The following is a 21,085-nucleotide window of genomic DNA, read 5'->3' on the forward strand; positions in this document are numbered from 1 at the left end:
AGATAAGCAAACTATGAAAAGGTCCTTTATTCATAATTCATAGTGGTGCCACTTCATGACATTGTATGACTATGGAAAAAAGACTACACCTATGCATGGTCTTGAGCACAATATTGCTTACATATCTGAAAAAGAGATGGAGAAATGATCCACACACCCATATACAAAACAAGAGACAGTTGCACAATAGAATAGTTACAAACTGTAAACACAAAGCCCCTTTAGCGAGCAGAGTCAGGCAGATGAGGAGCTCTGAACCATTTGTCACAGGTGAGCAGAGTGAATCCTCTGGTGTCTTTTCAAATTGCATTTCTGTGTGAACCGTTTTCCACAGTCCATGCAGATGTAGGGTCTTTCTCCTGTGTGGACCCTGCGATGTGCCTTCAGGTTGCTGAGTTTGGTAAAGCTGCGTCCACACAGCGTGCAGCAGAACTGTCTCTCTCCTGTGTGGATCTGTTGATGAGCTCTCAAGTGGCAGAGGTGAGAGAAACCTTTCCCACACTGTGAGCAGATGTGCGGTGTCCTCACCAAATGGTGACCCACGTGGCCGTGAGTTCTGATGCCGACCATCTGTGGGATATTTCTTCCAGTCTGCAAGGCAGTGACGGCTCTCTCGTCTGTGTAGGAGCGCTGGAGTTGTGGAAGTGCCTGAGAGGGTTTTGGCAGAGGTGGACTCTTGTGTAGCGAATGTCCCCTGGAAACATTTATAGTGGGAGAACTTGATGCCAACACATTGACATTTTCAGCAGGTTTGGGCTGCTTTTTAACCAGCATCCTGAGTTGCTGTGTGACCTGAGACGACTGGCTTTCTTTACCACAAGTTCCTGGATAGACCATGTGTCTTTCCTCTGAAGTTCCTGTAGGAAGAGTGTCTCTGTGCTGGAGCTCTTCACGTACCTGACTTACTCTGCTTGCTGTAGAGGTGGTCCCTGTCCTCGCCCTGTCCAACTCTTCCCATTCTGGGGGAAGCACCACTACAACTTCCTGTTTAATGGTGGCCATTGATTCTGGAGTGCCTGCCTGCTGGTTCACAGTAGGGGACACTGAAGATGAAGCAGGCCCCGTAAGCTCCGACTGCGGATGAGCTGTCTGTATCAGATGCTCCATTTTAGAGTCTGGCTTTTTAGCTTGTGCTCTTTGTTTCAATGAATCCTGATTCCCGGCACTGGTGCTGGGTAACTTGTCTCCCTGAGGGAGCCAGTGCTCAGGCTGTGATGTGTGGATGCCTGATATTTCCCCAGCATTATGGCTCTGGGAGACTCTGTGATCTGCTGTGGTGGGACAGTGTGGGTAGATATCTGCAACCTCCTCCTTCATCAAACCGCCAACTATTGCTTCATCCACTTGAGTCTGGAAATGAAAAAAGATTCTGTCTTATATATCCACACTTTTAGAACCAAATCTAAAAAAAAAAAAAGCTGATTTTACAGAAGATTATTTAGATAACTAAAAGTGTATAATAGTACATGATTGAGTATTTACGTTTTATGTAAGTTTGAGCTTCAGAGAGCAAAACTGTCCATCATAACAGCCCTCATTGTAAAAACAAGTCAAGAAGTCAAGTCAAGTCAAAATGAATAAATGTTTAGTAAATGTTGCAAATGTAAAAAGTGCAAAAACGTAAAAAGTGCAAATGAATTTCTGGTTTGTTTTGCAAAGTCTCTTTATCTTCTGTCTAATGCATGTTTTGCTATGTTTATATCACATTATCTACTGACAGCTTCACATTTTATAAGAGGACGATCTCAAATGATGAAATGAATGTATTAAACAATTTGGTCATTAATGGAAATATGTTCTGTCATAACAATCACCACAGTTACAAATACTGTTAAATGAACTACTTCAGAGTCTGACGCTCAACATCCACTTTATTAGGAACATTGAATCAATGATCATTGATGCAGTTATACAGTCAGTCAATCATGTGGCAGTTGCACAGTGCATAATATCATACAGGTACAGTTCAAGAGCTTCAGTTAATGTTCACATCAAACGTCAGAATGAAGAAAAAGTGTGATCTCTGTGACTTTCATCATGGTATGGTTGCTGGTGCCAGAAGTGTTGGTTTGAGTATTTCATAAACTGCTGATGTCCTGGGATTTTCACATACAACCGTCTGTAGAGTTCACACAAAGCAACACTGAGTGAGTGACAGTACTGTATGTGAAAATGCCTTGTTGATAAGAGAGAGCAGAGAATGGTTCAAACAGCCAGAAAGGATATAGCAACTCATAAAATCACTCTTTATAACCATGGTGAGCAGAAAAGCATCTCAGAATGCACATGACATGGAAGAGCAGAAGACCACATCAGGTTCCACTCCGGTCAGTCAAGCATTGTGTTTCATAAATGAGCAGGTGTATGTTTTATGTCAGTGATTTAAATACTGGAAGTGGCAGCAAGTGCAGTTAAAACTGGAGTAAGAATCACTCTCACCTTAAGTTCAGGGTCAGGGATGGTTGACGTTGCCTCTTGCCCTGGTGTGCCGCTTCCCTTCTCACAGACTCTCCTGCCTGCTTCAGACACACCCTCCTGCTTTGTAACACAAATCAACTCCACACCTAAAATAAAGAGCTGTACATCATTCAGCTATACATTCTACATGTAGAATAATTACTATATATATAGGTGATGAAAAGTGGCCTGATGTGAAGCAGACATTAGAGCAACTATAAACAAAAAAATGTGCTCCCTTAATTCTGGAAGTAAGAAGACGTAGGAAAATATAAACCATATAACAAAAATGTTATATAATCAATACTACTACTTAACTTCTTATCTATTAAGAAGTAAGACATGCCTTTATAGACAATAAATCAACATCTTCTGACCAATCAGATTGAAGAATTCATCTCATCTATAATAAATACAGTAACCATGGAGATCAGGTGGTTCACTGACCATCCCTGTGCCTCCTGGGGTCTCTCACACCAGTGTCCTTCTTCGACAGTCCGGTTCTTCCGCAGTCTGTACATCTTACTCGTTTAACTCTTTCTCTCTCACCGAGTTTAGTTTCCACGATTTGCAGTCTTCGTCTTAAAACTTCTGCCTCTTGTTTCCCGCGACCGATTTCCTCTAAAAAGCTTCCCTCGACCAGCCTGGTGATTTCACATATAGCTGATCTCAGGACGGTCTCCATCACCCCGGAGAGCTGAGTCTGAAACGTCAGGAGGAGTGAATCTGACATCCTGCTGCGTCCCAGTGGGAATGACTCCTGACTCTCACACACACACACACACACTCACTCACTCACTCACTCACTCTCTCACACACACACACACACACTCACTCACTCACTCTCTCTCTCTCACACACACACACACTCACTCACTCACTCACTCTCTCACACACACACTCTCTCTCTCTCACACACACACACACACACACACACACACACACTCACACTCTCTCACACACACACACACACTCACTCACTCTCTCTCTCTCACACACACACACACACACACACACACACACACACACACACACACACACACACACACACACACTCCTCGTATTGCTGTAAAGTCAAGTGTTGCACTGAATCGCACGGAGTCGACTCTTACATCCTCGGCTTTGACACCTTGTGTGTTTCATTAGCTCCTAGCCTAACTAGCTTCCACAGCTAACTCAGTACTCATGCTAACGGTGCTCTGCTGCTCGTCTAAGTGACCAACGCTTCCTGAACAGCAGCGTCGCTTCTCCGGGGCCCTTTTTTTTAGAAACACAGCTCGTATATGACCGTAAACACGGTTGAATTTACGCGGACTTGTTAACTAATAGAAACGGTTGGACGCAACGGTCTGAAAAGGAAACCTTGTTATCCTCCGTGATGTCACGCGTTGTACAGTAGCCCGCATGGACATTGCTCACGTGAAACGCGTTGCGGGAAATACAAGCTTGCTAAAAAAATATAAATAAAAATACAGCAGTGGTGTCTTTAGGGTTAAGGAGCATGTATGTGAATATGTATAATGTATAGGTTACAAATAACTGTGAAATTATTCTCTTCACACATCCCAGCTTATTAGGGTCAGAGCACAACAATGACAGCTTGGTGTCGCAGGGGCTCAAACCCCTGACCTTCTGATGAGTAATCAGTAGGCCCTTAAACCTTTTTTGTAACAGTTGACCTTGTGCTCTGACCCTAATAAGCTGGGATGTGTGAAGAGAATAATTTTACAGTTTGTAATGTATATGTTATTTGTATATTTTTATTCAAAAAGGTTTGAGGGCCTTGTTCAGGGACCCAACAGTGGCAACATAATGGTGTAACAGCTTGAACCCTCAACCGTATGATCAACAATACAGAGCCTTTAACCTTTGAGCCACCATTTATCCTACTGATTACTCATCAGAAGGTCAGGGGTTCGAGCCCCTGCAACACCAAGCTGCCATTGTTGTGCCCTTTAGCCCTGTCTGCTCCTGGGGCACTGTATCATAGCCGACCCAGAGCTGTGACCCTAACTTCCTACAAGCAGGGATATGCAAAGAAAAGTTTTTCACTGTGCTGTAATGTACTGTATATGTGACAAATAAATGCTTCTTCTACTGCTAAATTTTACTATATATTAAGTGACCACTTATTTTAAGGTTTTAGGTTATATTTACAATACTATATAATACTGACCCTTGGCCATCTGTTGCTTGTCACTCAAAGCTTTGGGTTAACAGTCAGAAGGCTGTGAGCTCAAATCTCTTCACCATCAAGCTGTCATTGTTAGTCCCCTGAGTAACGTCATTAGTCTTCATCTAAAAAGCTCAAATGTAAGGTGCTTAAGATAAAAGCATCTTCTGTAATCAATGGAATAATAATAAATAATGGTATGTATAGTTTTAGCAATGTTAAGCAGTGATGCTAGACTGTTTTACGAAAAGCCTTATTCTCGTTTCTTACCATTGATGACAGGCTAGAGAAAGTAATGCAGCGCCACTGAATATATCCATATCTATATTCGTATTTAAAGTCAGAGTGGACGTTGCCTCAATGCCAGCAGGGTGTGAATTCTGGCTCAGCTAAATCAATTATTTGTAATTAATCTCAACTAGAGATATGAGTGGGACTTTTTTATTAGACCCACGTGTGCAGTTATATATTTAGTTTGTATCCATACACGTGCAAGTAACAAGTAAGTTTCAAGTCATGAATGTCAAGTCAAAGTCAAGTCGAGTCTTTTTTTAATATTTGTCAAGCAAATCTCAATTAATGGATGTTGTTTTAAATCTTGTTTGTATGTTTTCTTTTCATACTGTGTTTACTTCCCCAACAGGATTTTTTTGCTGATGGTATTCTTAGTCCCTGCCCTAGCTAACTAGCATGGGGATGTTTTTCCTTCTACTATAAATCATTTCTGCAAGTTGCTTTCTTAAAAATCTGTTTTGTATCTGTTTAGAATAAATGATGTGTTAAGTCTGAAATGATCTAAGAGTGTCTGTACATAATCCTGAAATGAAGTTCCTAATTTTAACAAATTAGTAGTAGAAAGAAGTGAGATGTTATGTATAGCTACAGTCCCTAAATACTGGATGTAGGTAGGTGCACTTAATAACCTGGCACATTCTAACACTTCTACAATTAATAATTATACAACACCTGATAAAAATTCTTTGTATTTTCATCACCATGGATTCGTTTTTCAGAAAATTCATCAATAAAGATGTGCATTATGTTTTAATAATCATTCATATATTCACTTTTGTTGAGATACACACTGAACATCAACATCAGAACCCTGAGCAACTCTATCGTCAGTGGGCTTCCTTCCCATGTCTTGAAAAGTTTTAATCTAGAGTGCTTACACACACTTTCCCCACAGTGACATCCCTGTCAATCAACTTTACTTTTTTTTTATTATTTTTTTATTTAAACGTACCAGTGAGTCGTTGCCCCATAACTCTCCAGGGGAAACCGATACAAACATTGTCCTTAAAAACCAAAAATCTGCATATATTTAACAGACATCATAAGAGACATCAGATAAAAGTAACTGTGTAAATATGACTCAGTGAAACATTCATTATTAAAACAGTATTAAATAAGAGACGAAGTCTCAGTTTGCAAAACAAAGTAATTACAGAGGCACTGCAGTATTAAACAGTACATTTCAACATAAAAGATATTGAAAACTTGCTTTTTAAAAATATTCGGCAGGGCCACAAAAAAAAAACAAAAACAATTAATTTACTGGTGTTTTGTGCTTCTAAAGTTAAGAATAACACAAGAACTAGTCTCCCATAAGCTTCTACAGGGCAAACTGGATTCATTTCCAAGCACAAATAACAATTTCATGTCCTCGGCTTGCTGAACGAGTTGTGTATGCATATTTAATCATATTTCACAAAAACTGAGAATTCCAAGGTTCTTGCTAATATTTTCAAAATTTACATTTCAGTTACAAAGTTCTCGATCCCTTGTTATGTAATACGAGACACTTTGGCTGTACAACATTGCTAAACAAATATGCATAACTTACACGCAAACACTAACGTCTACATAGATTTCCAACAAAAGGCAAATGGTGCGTTTAGATGTATTTGTAAAAAAAAAAAAAAAGAGATATAACGTCAAACCGTTTGTATGTTTTATGGTAAGATTTATAAGAAACACATCACTATCTACAACATTTGAACAAACACAAATGAATGAAACAACTCTAGACAACACATCTCACTATTACAGTTAAAAAAAATAGCAAGGTGGACTGATCACTTGAATAGATGCCTGGGACATTTTCTGTCTTGGGGTTCTCGCTTGATGTTTAAACTTAATGCGCTTCACACACAGTGTAGCAACTTGGCCAGTGAGTTCTCTCTTGTGTTGTGTTGGTTTTTTTCTCGTTTTTTTTTTCTTGCTGGCAGTTTCTAATACCATCTTGTTCTATGCCCTGTAAAAGCCTATTCACATCTAACTTTAGTATTCACAAAAAAACACCATAATCATTTTAAAACCTGTTAAACCTGCAGTAAATATGTCTGGAACAAATAAAAATGATGATAAACTGCATTATCAATAAGACTGTAATAAATAAGACTGTAGTCCACAGTGCATTGTATCTGCTTTCTAACAGTCTGCTCGATCAATACACTAACCTGCTCATTTTAATACACTAATCTGCTTCTTCCTGCTTTACAAATTTCACTGAGATGTAGACAACTATTTAAAAAAAAAAAAAAAAAAGCCACACTGTATAGGTGTTGTTCTTCCACAGATGGCTAGTTCTGTTGGTTATTCAGATTGGCTCCGTGTTTGCGTTGGTGTGATCGGAGATGGTCGAGGCGTTTAAAAGTGAGTCCACAGACCCTGCAGGAATACGGCCTCTCTCCGGTGTGGGTGCGCTGGTGGACCTTCAGGATGTCGGCCCGGGTGAAGCTCTTGTCACACATGCTGCAGCGGTGTGGTTTCTCCTGTGTGTGGATGCGCCGGTGCAGCTTAAGGTTCCACAAACGGCTGAACTTGTTCCCACACAGCGAGCAGCTGTAGGGTTTGTCACCAGCCTGGCTGCACCGATGCCGCCGCAGGTCACTGAAGGACGTGTAACCTTTCCCACAGTGGCTGCACAGGTGCAGACCCTCTCTCTGGTGGACGCGCTGGTGAACCTTCAGATTGCAGGCTTGAGGGAACTTCTTCCCACACTGGTTGCAGAGATAGGACGTGGTGATGTTGCGATGTCGATGACCGTTCAAGTGCGCTTTCAGAGAAACCTGGTCTGGGAAACTGATCATACACTGAGTGCAAGCATGCTCCCGGTCCTCTCTGTTCTCTGCCAACATTCCTGCAGGTCCATTATTCAGCTCTAGAGGCTGGCTAAAAGCCTCTCCACTGTAAAAGCAATCAGTATTGTCATTAACCGCATCTCTGTTGTAGATCTGGTGTCCTTGTGAGTCTCCGGGTGTTGCACCTGGAGCTTGAGAGAGTCCGCTTACATCCTGCAAGTAGCCATCCTCGTTAATAAGCAAACAGCCCATGTTTCCAGTATCTGAAGTGTTGTGTAACGATGGAGAGCCTTTGTTTCCTTGTTTATTTTTCAGCTGTCTTCTGCATTCCTCAGATGTACCCAGGTCAGTCTGCAACGAACCTGCTAGCACCCCGAATCCCAAAACCTCTCCACCTCTCTGAGGAGGATCTGTTAGTCCATTCATCCCTCCCAAATCCAGCTCCTGGTTGCTGTAGCTTCCCAAGTCCTCCATGTTGTAGCGACTTCTATAGAGCAGACCCTGGATATGGTCCATGTCTGTCTCAGGTTCAGGGGCTTGATCTAACCCAGAGCTCCAGTCGTTCTGAATCTGCTGTAACTCCTGCTCACTGTAGGTCTTACTATGTGCAGAGTTGTCAGAGCCTTCTGCTACTGAAAAACACACACGGCAATAAAATTAAAAGGTGCATGGTGAAAATATGGAGTTTCTATACCGACGAGGCCACAGAAGTGCTGAAATTGACCCGACGAGGAAACGATCACATTAACATGCTATCACTTATAAAGTTCAGTTTTTATATTGAGAATCATTTAAACACAAAACCACCACCATTTCTGCACTGCTCTACACAATATAGCCCAATTAATTAAGTCAAGTGTACATAAAACACAAAACTCCTGAGTACTGAACTGAAACTAGCCAAATTAGCTAGCATTTAAAGCTTGACGTGTCCATGTCCTAGTTTGACACAAATCTATGTTTTAGCAAAAATCTAACTAGTTATATATCCTACATATTTCTCTTTATCGCAAGCTTTTAACATGTACATGATTAAAGCTGCTTGTCCATGCTAGCTTTTATGAGAAAGCTCAAGTTTGCCTTAACTGTGTTAGCTAACAAGCTGAGTTTTAATTTAAGAAAACAAAAATACGTACGCGTACTCCTATTTGCATATCGCATATTTCTACTTGTGGTCCATATTTTGTGTGGTTGAGACATCATTACCTAGCTAGCTAGCAATCAAAGTTAGCTAATATGCATGATGCTAGCAAGTCACTCACATTTTTGGTCAATGTCACATCTGTCTCCCTAAACACTGATCTGTCTCACTGAAGCCACTTTGATTGTTTCCATGTAATTCTCATTACATTGGTGTGACTTTAGTTTCCCGTTGGCGTATTATTACACGTATATATATATATATATATATATATATATAAAGATAAACAGATCTTAATCTTTACCTTCACCACTCAGTTTCCATTCCTCTTGTATCTGAGAAGCTGGGGCAGTGTGAACAGCTTCAGATTTAAGCATGCAGTCCAGCTTTTCTTTCTCTTGAACCACAGGCTGCATTGAGCACATACAAAAAGAGCAACAAGACACAAACAGTTTTTTTGAAATCTCCCATAATCATGACTACAAACAGAATTTAAAATCAGAAATACAGGATACAAAGCGTACTGTTAGTTAATGTTTTGCTATTAGAAAATAAACTGCGTACTGCTCACCTCTGCAGTGTTAACCGGCCTGGATTCATTCTCTGATTCCACCATTCCAGAAAGTTCTACTGCTTTCTCAACTCCACAGCTTCTCCAGCTCTCCTCTGTAATTCTCTCCTGTTTAAGAATCCGAGCGTTTTCCACACCTATGGATTGATGGATGAAATATACAGTATAGATTTCATAGCAATAGTAGTAAGGAATAGAGGTTCAGATTTTTTTTAAGTTAACGTAGAACTCTTTCTATTATAGAGGAATCGAAAAAGGCAACGGTCTTCACTCACGACACAAGGTATACCCAAACAGTGCTCCATATTCCTGTGAAAGGATCTGGACCTGTAACGACTATCTTCTCACAGGAGCACCACAAAATACATCAACGACTAACAACTCAGCACCAGAACCAGACCCATGATCCAGCTCCTGAAAATACATGAACATATTCCCTCTGTAAATGTACCTGTTTGTGCTGACGTTGATTTATCTCGTCTTTCTTCACCGGACAGTTTGTTATTGCCACATTCAGCACATCTTCTTCTACCTTTGCTTTCAGACCACTGCAGTTTCTTCTTCAGAGATTCCACCTGCTCACGGCTCCTGGACACTTCCTCCAGGAAACTGTCCTCCACCAACCTGGTGATTTCAAATATAGCAGCTTTAAAGACTGTCTCCATAACTCCAGACAGCTGGGTCTGAAACGTGAGGATGATTTCAGACATCTTCAGGGTTAATGAGTAGCTGGAGCTGATGTAGATTAATAAGACGTGCTGCTGTTTGTTTAGGTTGAATCAGTCAAGCGTTTGAAAGCATCGATTTAAATCTCCTGCTTTTGTATTTCTGACTCGTTCATATGTCTTAGATTTTGCTTTTAAAAATGCTTTCGATTGAGCCAATCCTATTAAACGTTATTAAGCAGCAACTGCTAGTAGCATAGACAGCTAGCTTAGCTGACGATAACATCGAGAAAATAGTTAGCTAACCAAAATAATGCGCCCTATAATGTTGACCCAAACGGTACGTTTTTTTAATAATAAACTACTTATACTGCCCTTTCTCTATGCTATAATGCACAACTAAGCAGACGGATATGTCAAAACACAGCTAGAAAAAAGAAAATGAGTCCCAATGCAGTGTTCGCGAGGTTAGACTGTGCGAATGGGGGACTAAAACAGTGTAACACCGAAATATTAGGGATGTGTTCACATTCAACAGTCATGTGTACTACCTAGGGCCCTAAATCAAGTCAACTAAAACTAGATTTTAATCCATGACCGACCGGATTAAATGATAAATAATGTCATTATTATTATTATTATTATTATTATTATTATTATTATTATTATTATTATTATTATTATTATTATTAGTAGTAGTAGTAGTAGTAGTAGTAGTAGTAGTAGTATTGTTGTTGTTGTTCATATTAATATTATTGCTGTTATTATTATTTTTGTTGTTGTTGTTGTAAGAAGAAGAAGAAGAAGAAGAAGAAGAAGAAGAAGATATTAGGCCGTATTTTGAACGTGAGATGTTTGTGTGCTATGAGCTGAGCTTGAAGAACTGGAGATTTTAAATTTATTAATGAACAACACATCCCACTTTTATATATTTATATGTGCATTATTACAGAAGCTATAAGCAAAACAATCCTCTGTTAAACTTCTTATTAATGTTTATACTGTAATCCTTGTTAAAACTGTTTTTTTTTCCTGCATCATTGAAGTTTCTATCGAACTGCAGTGCATGTGTTCAGTGTTCATATTTTTACATTTACATTTCCAGCATTTGGCAGACGCCCTTTTCCAGAGCAACTTACATTATTTCATTTTTATACAACTGAGCAAGTGAGGGCCTTGCTCAGGGGCCAAACAGTGGCAGCTTTTATTTTTTTTAAATGACAATTCTCACTGTAAATCTTGGCACAGTTATAGTGCAGCCACTTCCTGCAGATTTGGGTTTAGTACTGCTAGTGTAAAAAGACCCTTAGTCTAATTATATGTCGCATCAACCATAGAAGTCACTGCGAATTAGCTATTACTATAAAGTTAATAAGATTAGAAGGATTGAATTGAGTTAGGAGTAACACACTTGAAAGGTGGACGGTAATCCTGGTAGGTGGTGTTCGTGTCGCATCACACATCATGGTCTGGAGTGTGTTGTTCTGCTTAAACCATAATACCTTTTTAACAGTTACAACTTTGATTTCATTAATGAAAGACACATCACCTGGGTTTATAGTTAGATTTAATGTTGTGGACCGTCCGCAAGACAAATTGGTTCCTGTTTTCATTTCATTGTAGACTAAATAACTAAATAATGTAACCAGTTAGGTTAATTAAGCCAGGCCTTGAATGTGGGAGCTTTATTTGGTTGAAATAAATGTCAAAAACAATACTCATAAGTCTGGAGTCCTTTCCACACTTTTGATTGTTGACCCCTATTAATCTGCCACATCCACCAGTTAAATATACACACTTATATCTAACAATCAATTTATCTATCAGATAAAGTGTCTATAAGACACTACTGTCCTTGTGTACACAAACAGTGCAGCTGTTAGAAACACACCCTTACCAACCACTTTTAAGGATCACATGTCCACCTGCTCATTCATGCTCACTCATGATTAGTCAACCAATTATGTGTCAGCAGAGCCAATGACACCGAACAAGACCTTCTGTTTATATTAAAACCAATCATTGGTATGGGCTAACCATTGCAATAAAACTGCTGATCTGTTGGGATTTACACACAGACAGAGACACACACACACAGACACACACAGACACACATACACAAAAAAAGACACACACACACACACACACAAAGACACACGCACACACACACACACACACACACACACACAGTCTGTAAATTAGTACACAGAAATGCTCTGTTGATTAGAGAGCCCATATGTGAGAAAGACCCTAGCTGACAGGGGTAGTGTATCACAGCACGTCACACGTCGATATAATTAGGCTAGCATTATTAAAACCAATATATACAACTAACTATTTGCATAACTAAGAGAAAATAGAGGAAAGAAAATGTTTAAAAGAATTTTAAGGTAATAACCATACATAATATCAAATCCCACAGGTTTTCAGCCAGACGGTGAACGACACAAACAAACTAACGTGGACGTGTAACGACAGAAAACCTTGTAACGTTCAAACACTAACAAAAAAAAACAAACAACAACATGGAAGCTCGAGACCCCACCCCGTAGAGACGCTTTAATTCCCTCATGCTTATAATCATCACGTCTTTTTCACACGTTTCTTTCATGTTTCAACGTGTTGTAATCAGATTTAAACAGCTCTTTCCTGTTTTGTGTGTATATATATATATATATAATAAAGTTTCTTTCACTATTAAAGGCCCAAGTTCCTCTTTACGACCACAGGGAGAACTGGTGTCTGAGGAACTGCAACAGCACTTTATACACCAAACTATACAGTACAGACTTTAAAGGTAATCTTCCTATAGTCCTGTAACAGATAATGATGCATGACATATATAACAATAACATATAACTTAACATAACATGAGCCGAAACAGTCAAAAAGTTTGTTTAATCTCTTCCTGAGATTATTCTGTACAGTTTTGCGCTTCAGATCACTTTAGTTCAACACTTGTCTCGGTGCGGAAGTGATATTTTATCGCGCTTTTGTGTTGGTGGTTCACGCAGTTGTGTGCAGCTTCGCAGATCTCCATCTCATTTTCTTCCGGAAGCTCGTCTTCCTGCATGCGTTACAAGTCAGAGGATGTGCTTGACGTCTGCCCCAAACCCCCCCCCCTCCCCACACACACACTCACTCATACACACACACACACACACACACGCACCCCCCCCCCCCCCTCCCACACACACACACTGCTGTCAGACACACTGATGTTTCAGTTGTAAACTTCGTCCTGTTTGTAAAAGAGAAACCGATTCGTTAGTATTAAAAGCTTGTTCTAGATGCACCGGGTGCCATAATGGACGAGTGTGTTGGGTTTGAGACCCAGTTCTCGTCTGTTATGCAGAACGTGCTGAGGACAGCAGTCGGTGAAGCGACTAAACTTTTCCAGCAGACTTTGCACCAACTGAACGCTGAGTTGTTGCACCTGAGGCAAGAGAACGTCGATTTAAAGAGCGGGGTTTTTACCCCACACTACAAGACAAAAGAAGCAGGAGATGGAGGTCCGAGTGCAGCTCATGATAAACGAGATGTTGGTGTACAGTGTGGTGAGTTTACAGCTTCAACACACCTATGAACTATAGCACGAATTAAACACTTCCTGTAACGTTATAAAGTGACTCACAAGGCACATAAATAGCCAGTCCATTACAAACAGCCTTCATGCATGCATGCTGTGGGGATTTCCTGACTCTTTATACACCTCTCATTTTTGGACTAAATTTCTGAGATAGATTTTCAAGTCAAGTCACTGAAATTAATATATATATATTTTATTTATATATATATATATATATATATATATATATATATATATATATATATATATATATATATATATTTTTACCATCCATTTATTAACAGGACCACACACAAAACAATGCTTTATTCACAGCCCAGAGACAGTGGCACCACATTTTCATACAGCATTATAGCATATATATAGAACGTAGCAGGTGCATAATGCAATATTTCACACTGAGAAGATTAATTTATTTAGAGCAACTTTGAATAGTGATTTTTTATCGTAACACATCCTCATGCTGGTACGAATAGCTCCTGGTCTCCAAAAATAATAAAGATTTTTTTTTTAAGTGGTTAGTTCTTTAGAAGACGTTCTAAAATGTTTGTCTAAAGAACAGCCAGAGGAAAGTGATTCTACCACCTGGGTTTTGTCTGAGGACTTTATATCCAGAGTCCAGTTCAATTTCTGTTTAATTCCCATCCACTTAGCAAATCTGAACCAAGAAGGGAAGAGCAAAGATGTTTAGAGGAAATTACAGTCTGCCCTCTTCTGCATACATGTGCTCACAGATGCCCACATTTGGCTAGTATAGCCCAGTTATATTTTCTTGATTTGTGATCTCCTGATGATAGATTGAATGCTTTCCTCATGTGTCACTCTTAGGAAATAAAAAAAAATTTCTAGAACCATGAAAGGATTCTATGAGTTTTTAATGGTTTCCCATTCACACAGGAATTCAAGTTGATGAAACGAATTTTTCAGAGATTTATCATATTTCCCAAATCCACAAAGCCTTTCTCACATATTTTCTTTCTATCATAACATATTAAGGTAGAACACTATCCAAACAAACCCCTTTACCACTTTTCACTTCCAATTAAAGATTTAGGCAGCTACGGACGATGAACATTGTAATGAAACCAAAAGGAAACTGCTTTGTTCTAAACATCTGTAGAAATTAAAGGTTAAATCAAGAACCAGATTATGTCTCCGGAGGAACCTTTAAACGGTTTACGCAGAAAACGACAACAGACGGTTCCCTTTTCAGGGGTGGATTTTTTTTAAAGTAACTCTTTACTATCCAGAAACCTTTGAAGTGCAGATTTTTAAATGAACAATACTTATGTAAAACCCATCACACCGAACCCCATACAGTATAACAATGCCATTATTCAGTTGAAAGTGTAAGAAACGAGTGTTCATTTGTTTACCAGAAAAACCCACCATGGTTGAAAGATGCTGCAGCCCAGCACTGATTGGTGACCGTCTAAACATGCGACACATCACGAATGAACGTCTGGAAGATCTCTGTTCCAGAAGTTCAGAAGATGGAAACAGGCAGCTTGCTTTGCTTCTCATTAAAAAAGAGGTCAGAAATAAAATAAAAAACAACAACAATAATAATTATAATATTTTGGGTTTAGTAATTACTTATCATTTGACTAATTAGAATTTAGATTTTACTTGATAAATGTTCATTTACGTTATATTCAGTTCTACAGCAAGATCAATTTCAAGGTGTAATGTCTGATTTCTAACTGTGTAATTAAATGCATTCAGTGGCCATTTCAATAGATCTGCCTTGTAGCGGCAGGAAGGGATTTTTTTAGCTTATTGAGTCAGGAGTGTTAAATTAAGGCAAACTCTGCAGGATGGGGTACTCCAGGACCAAGGATGGGAACCAGTGACCTACCAGATATGTATTTACTTACTGTTATACAATGACCGTCAGCTCTTCTACTCTGTCACTCACAAGGGCTTTTTTATTCTCATTCAAACCCTGGGTAGAGTAACATTTCACAGTGGTAATGTAGAAGTAAAGTTAACACCACTTTATCTGGGTTATGAAACCTTGCTCTGAAGCAGTGTTAGAAACAATTTTGCAGTCCTAAACCCACATCAACATGCCAAATGTGTACAGTGTGAAACAATGCAATGTTAGAACTTTATGGCTAGATAATTATCAACAGACAACCAATCAGAAATTGTACAGTGTGTGCCACATATTACTTGAAATCCAGGTCAGTAGTGCCAAGAAGCTAAACACTGAACACCACCGAATTGTGTGGTGAAGTGAGGGGGAAATATGTAACACTGAGAAATTAGCTGAAGTTAGATATCGGTGAATGTCTGATCTTAAAAAGGTCAAAAAGATTAGAAAGATGTGAAGGATAACAGCAGACCTGTCTGTTTTTCCCTCACTGATGTGAAAGCATGAGACAAGCATGTTATTTAGCTTGGACACACACTGTATGTATTTGTTCGTGACTGTTGACCACACAAATATGCATAGAAGAACATTAACCCAGGATTTTGGAATGTACAGTGTGAAACATCCAATTAATTATAGCCAGACGTTATTTGTTAACCCTGGGTAAAGTAGGAGCAGATTGAACCCTGAAAAAAGATATTCCAGGAGCCCATCTATGGCTAGATATTGTTTATTTAAAGCACATTCTCAATACAGCACTGACTTCATGTCAGAGTGTATGGTATTTCTATGATTGTTCTAACTGGCACCTTTAGATGTACTGATATCATGCTTACTCTGTTATAAGTGTCAAGTTTAATATGCACAATTTTTGTGAAAATCCTCAAGCATTTTCTCAACCCAGCAATCACACTATTGATTATAAATGGTCTGATGTTCTAAAAAGGCCTATAGTCACTTATTATATAACTACAAAGTGTTTTGTAAATTTACCTGTTGAAAATGATCATGTGGGTTTCTAAAAAGGTATCAAATTGTAAACAAACTTTTTACATGATTTTATTTTGTTACTTAGCCTCAAGAGACTGACTGTGATGAATATGCACCAGGATATTTCTTACTGAAGCAAGAGGGTGCTGAGCCAATATTGGTTCGTAAAGAGCCCTTTAAAAACACCATGGAAAAAGGTGGGGTAGTTTCTATAGAGCCGGGCAGTGTTTTACAAAACATTTCATATGCCATTACCATTTCCGCTATCTTTTTATATTTTTTCCACCTAACCCAATTTTGCATTTATTTTTCTGCATGTCCACAGTTTTGATCCCCTCAGCAATTCAAACAGTGAGCAGAAGCTACGAGACCCAAAAAGAAATATCAGCCACTAATGCGTCATCACTCAAGACCACTGTTTCCTGTAATTATAGAATGGCCACATCAAGTAACAGTGTCACTCAGGCTGAAAGCATGTCTAGATTTAGTGGATGTTCAGCTTTGCAGAGTGATACAGAAAGACAAAAAAAGCCAGCATCAGCTAAAAAGTCAACTTTATCACAATTACCCACTAATTCAGCCCAGCCTTTTCCTCCAGTTAGTGTATCTATCCCAACAGTCCTGTCTAACAAAATAGGTCAGATATCAACACCTAGAGCCCAGCAAGCAGTGCCATCTGGTCTTCAAATGGATGAGTCCCTTCAGGCATCTATCCAACTTGGTGTACCTCCCTCTCAGCAAATTGCTCAAAATATCCAACATTCATCTACAGTGGCACATTTTGGCCCTAAACTGGTTACACCCCCTCTTTCTCAAAACCAGAACCCAATTACAGAAACTTGCGCTTCTGGTCAGTTATTACAAAACATGGTTACAATGACAGACAAAATATTCTCAGGCAGCAAATCATTACCTGAGTGTTCCACTCAGGCAACAAACCCTTTAGTCTCTCACCCTCAAACTGTGATAAGCCCTGCCCAGAACATGACACAGCTGGGACATTTTCAAAGTTTTCAGGTCCAGGCTTCTTTTCCTCCAGACCAGCATACTGTTGCACAAGGACAGGTTCCTACTTCAGTATCTCAGATTGTACCTACACCGAACCTAGTCCCAATTCCACCCACCCAAGGCCCTGTTCAACCTATCCATCTTACAATTCCAGCAACCCATGCATCATCTCAAGCACTCATTCCATCAAATGACATACTTCCCACAAACTCGCAAAGTTTAAATCTACAAGGCCACCTTCCTCCTCTGCCTCATCATGATATGAACCCTTCAACCCAGTCATTTTATTCTTTGACTCATGCATCATATGCCCAAACTTTCATCTCACTGCAGCCAATGAAGCCTTCTGTTCCCTCAAGTTCAATTTCCCAGAACAATGTTCAGTCTTCACTAGACCATGCCACATCCCACTATGACATTTTGTCTGATACACTTTGTTCATCTTCAGACCAATTCTTCCCAACTCCTGATAACACATCAGATTTGCTTCAGCCCTTGCCTTCCATGACTTTCCACTCACCTGTTGTATTAAACCAGCAGGACACCAATTCTATGATCCATTCCCAATCACCTGGGCAACCTTTGCATCTTGCACCTCTTCTTACTTTGAAGGAACAGCAAGCAGCAGCCTCCAATCATGGAAACGTATCCAAGAGGGAACCTAACATGCCTGTTGAGATCCCTATGTCTACGGGTAATAACTTTGAGGAGGATATGCAGAGATATCCTCCTCTTACTAGTCATGAATCCACCTGTGAAAGCGAATCTATCACGTTGGAAATGCAGAATGACGATCCAACAGAGAATAATGAAGGTAGCAGGCCTGCAGTTGTACCTGGACCGATACAACATTATACAGTTCTATCCAAGCCCGGGCCAAACTTTATAGTACCCGATTCTACAAAAGAACAACACAGCTTCAGAATGAACATGGTCAAGGATTTAATGATGGACAATGATATTAATAAGCAGAAAGAGGGATGTGACACAACATGTCAAGTATGGGAACCATCTGATTTGACTGGTGTCTTACCGCAGTCAGCGCTAAGTGCTTCTGCACAAACCATTTTACAGAAACCTCTACGGAAAGTTCTGGAAAAGAAGACTGAGTGCTCTGAATGTGGCAGGATTCTCAGCAATGCTTCTTCACTGGAGAATCACATGAGGCTTCATAGAGGTGAGAGGCCATATACCTGCTCCCAGTGCGGTAAAGCTTTCCCTAGTGTACGAGGCCTCAACCGCCATGTAAAAGTCCATGCAGAGGAGAAAGGCTACAAGTGTGAGGAGTGTGGCAGGAGTTTTGTTTACCAGTTTACCTTGACCAAACACAAACTCATCCACTCTGGAGATAGGCCCTTCCCCTGTAAGGTTTGTGGCAAAAAGTTCTTGGCCAAGGCAGACCGGGCTACTCACATGCGCATGCATACAGGGGAGAAACCCTTTTTTTGTAATCAATGTGGAAAAACTTTTAAACATAGAGTTGCATTGAACATGCACATGCAGGGACATAGAGGCGAGAAGCGCTACGTTTGCCCCCATTGTGAGAAAGGCTTTGTGGATTTGGGAAATTTTAAGAGACATAAGCGTATCCACACCGGTGAGAAGCCGTTTGAATGCAAGGAGTGTGGTAAGCGTTTCACTCAGTCAGCACACCTCAAGAAACACATCAATACTCAGCATGCAGAAGGGAAACCAAAATAGAAAGGTCATGATATGTTTTTAGTAATTGATACTATTCATAATACCGTGAAAACAAAACATGTCTTTTTTTTTATTAGTCAGTTATTGTTTTAGCATCAGCTGCTGTATAATCTTTTTCTCCTCATGGAAGCTTTTAACTTTTTATTGTACTTTTTATTGTACTTTTTTTTTTTCTTTTAGCATTTTAAGGCTATGTAACTCTTATTATCTTTGTGAAATTGTATAAGGTATCATTGTCATTTTAAAGTCCAGGAAATTAAAAGACTAATGTTGCTATTTATTATCCCTTTTTTAAAAATACTACCCATGGGTTAAACCCTAAAGGAGCTCAGGTTAAACAATTTATACTGTGATCATAAAAATACGCTGATTGTGAACTTGGGTTGAAAATAATATGCCACAAAACCAAAAAATGTGAAATGTTTGATTTATTTAAAGTTGTTTTATTTTTAAAGGGGACTTGACTTTTATAATTAACCTTTAAAAAACATTGTAGTCTGTACTTTCCTCTTGCAACACCTAATTAAACACATCCTAACAGTAAATGAATCTCTTTTTTATTTGTAAAGGGAATATCTTTTGTATGTGCCTACTGCTGCTGTTTACATTAGTCCATTTGGCAAAAGCCTTTATTCAAAGTAGCTTGTAAATGACGTGGTCTGTGACATTGAGCTGTGTGAGAATATAATATGCATCAGCCAGCCAGAAGCATGCATGAGTTGGAGGATGTAGTGACTGTACAAATAATGTCCGCAAAGTTCCAACAATTAATCATTCTAAAATGTATTATTTAAGTCGTAAAAAAACATTATTCTTATTTTGTATACAGTAGATGTAGCTTTTGACATACACTATATGGCCGAAAGTTTGTGAACAACTGTCCATCACACTTGTCCTTGACACTGTAGTGTCTCTTCACTGAAACCCTACTGAACACATTTGGGTTCACCACAGATCTCCTTAATGTTCGCTCTTAATATTCTGTTTAAAACTTTAAGATCCTCCTGGTGGCCCGTGTGTGTGGTGTTGTAAATTAAAGAAATGTAACAACTTTATATGAGATAATAGGGAATGAGATAATGACAAAAACACCTTTTGCATCAGATTAAACAATATCACATGTTTAAACACTATTATTTCATCTTTGTTACTCTCAAGAAATACATGAACATAAGGTCATGGAAAGTAAGTGCTTTAAATATTCACGGGTGTGTTGTGTGGTAGTTTTCAGAGGCATTTTTATAGCTTTATTTGACATAATACAGAGAAACTCATTTAGCTGGATAATTTTACAGGTTCAGTGTAAATATGGTTTAAACAGAAATGCACAGAATTTCAATGCATTAAATGTTGCAGTGGTTAGCACGTTCGCCTCACACCTCCAGGGTCGGGGTTCGATTCCCGCCTCCACCTTGTGTGTGTGGAGTTTGCATGTTCTCCCCGTGCCTCGGGGGTTTCCTCCGGGTACTCCGGTTTCCTCCCCCGGTCCAAAGACATGCATGGTAGGTTGATTGGCATCTCTGGAAAAATTGTCCCTAGTGTGTGATTGCGTGAGTGAATGGGAGTGTGTGTGTGCCCTGCGATGGGTTGGCACTCCGTCCAGGGTGTATCCTGCCTTGATGCCCGATGACGCCTGAGATAGGCACAGGCTCCCCGTGACCCGAGGAAGTTCGGATAAGCGGTAGAAGATGAATGAATGAATGAATGAATAATGTGGCATTATGTTGTAGGGTTTAGGTTTAAATTCTTGCCTCTGTCCTGTGTGTGCGTGTGTGTGTGTGTGTTTGTGTGTGTGTTTGTGTGTGTGGAGTTTGTAATTTTCTCCACA

At 39.5% G+C, this 21,085-nt stretch overlaps 2 protein-coding genes across 2 annotated transcripts; one reads left to right on the forward strand and one right to left on the reverse strand.

Annotated features, from left to right (window-relative positions):
• Window positions 1–12: 12 nt before the first annotated feature.
• si:ch73-109d9.2 (uncharacterized protein LOC565042 homolog) lies at window positions 13–10,598 on the reverse strand. Its single transcript, XM_060871511.1, has 8 exons — window positions 9,880–10,598; window positions 9,429–9,565; window positions 9,162–9,267; window positions 7,217–8,348; window positions 6,079–6,085; window positions 2,905–3,244; window positions 2,440–2,564; window positions 13–1,350 (listed from the first exon to the last, which is right to left on the reverse strand). Exons 1-8 carry the CDS (start codon window positions 10,136–10,138, stop codon window positions 265–267), a joined length of 3,192 nt encoding a protein of 1,063 aa, XP_060727494.1. The 5' UTR covers window positions 10,139–10,598; the 3' UTR covers window positions 13–264.
• A 2,681-nt stretch (window positions 10,599–13,279) lies between these two features.
• LOC132847545 (uncharacterized) lies at window positions 13,280–19,790 on the forward strand. Its single transcript, XM_060872928.1, has 4 exons — window positions 13,280–13,650; window positions 15,062–15,216; window positions 16,634–16,745; window positions 16,874–19,790. The coding sequence occupies exons 1-4, from the start codon at window positions 13,401–13,403 to the stop codon at window positions 19,255–19,257; spliced, it is 2,901 nt and encodes a 966-aa protein (XP_060728911.1). The 5' UTR covers window positions 13,280–13,400; the 3' UTR covers window positions 19,258–19,790.
• The last annotated feature ends 1,295 nt before the right edge of the window (window positions 19,791–21,085 follow it).

This window comes from Tachysurus vachellii, chromosome 6 (assembly GCF_030014155.1).
Source record: "Tachysurus vachellii isolate PV-2020 chromosome 6, HZAU_Pvac_v1, whole genome shotgun sequence".
NCBI lineage: Eukaryota > Metazoa > Chordata > Actinopteri > Siluriformes > Bagridae > Tachysurus > Tachysurus vachellii.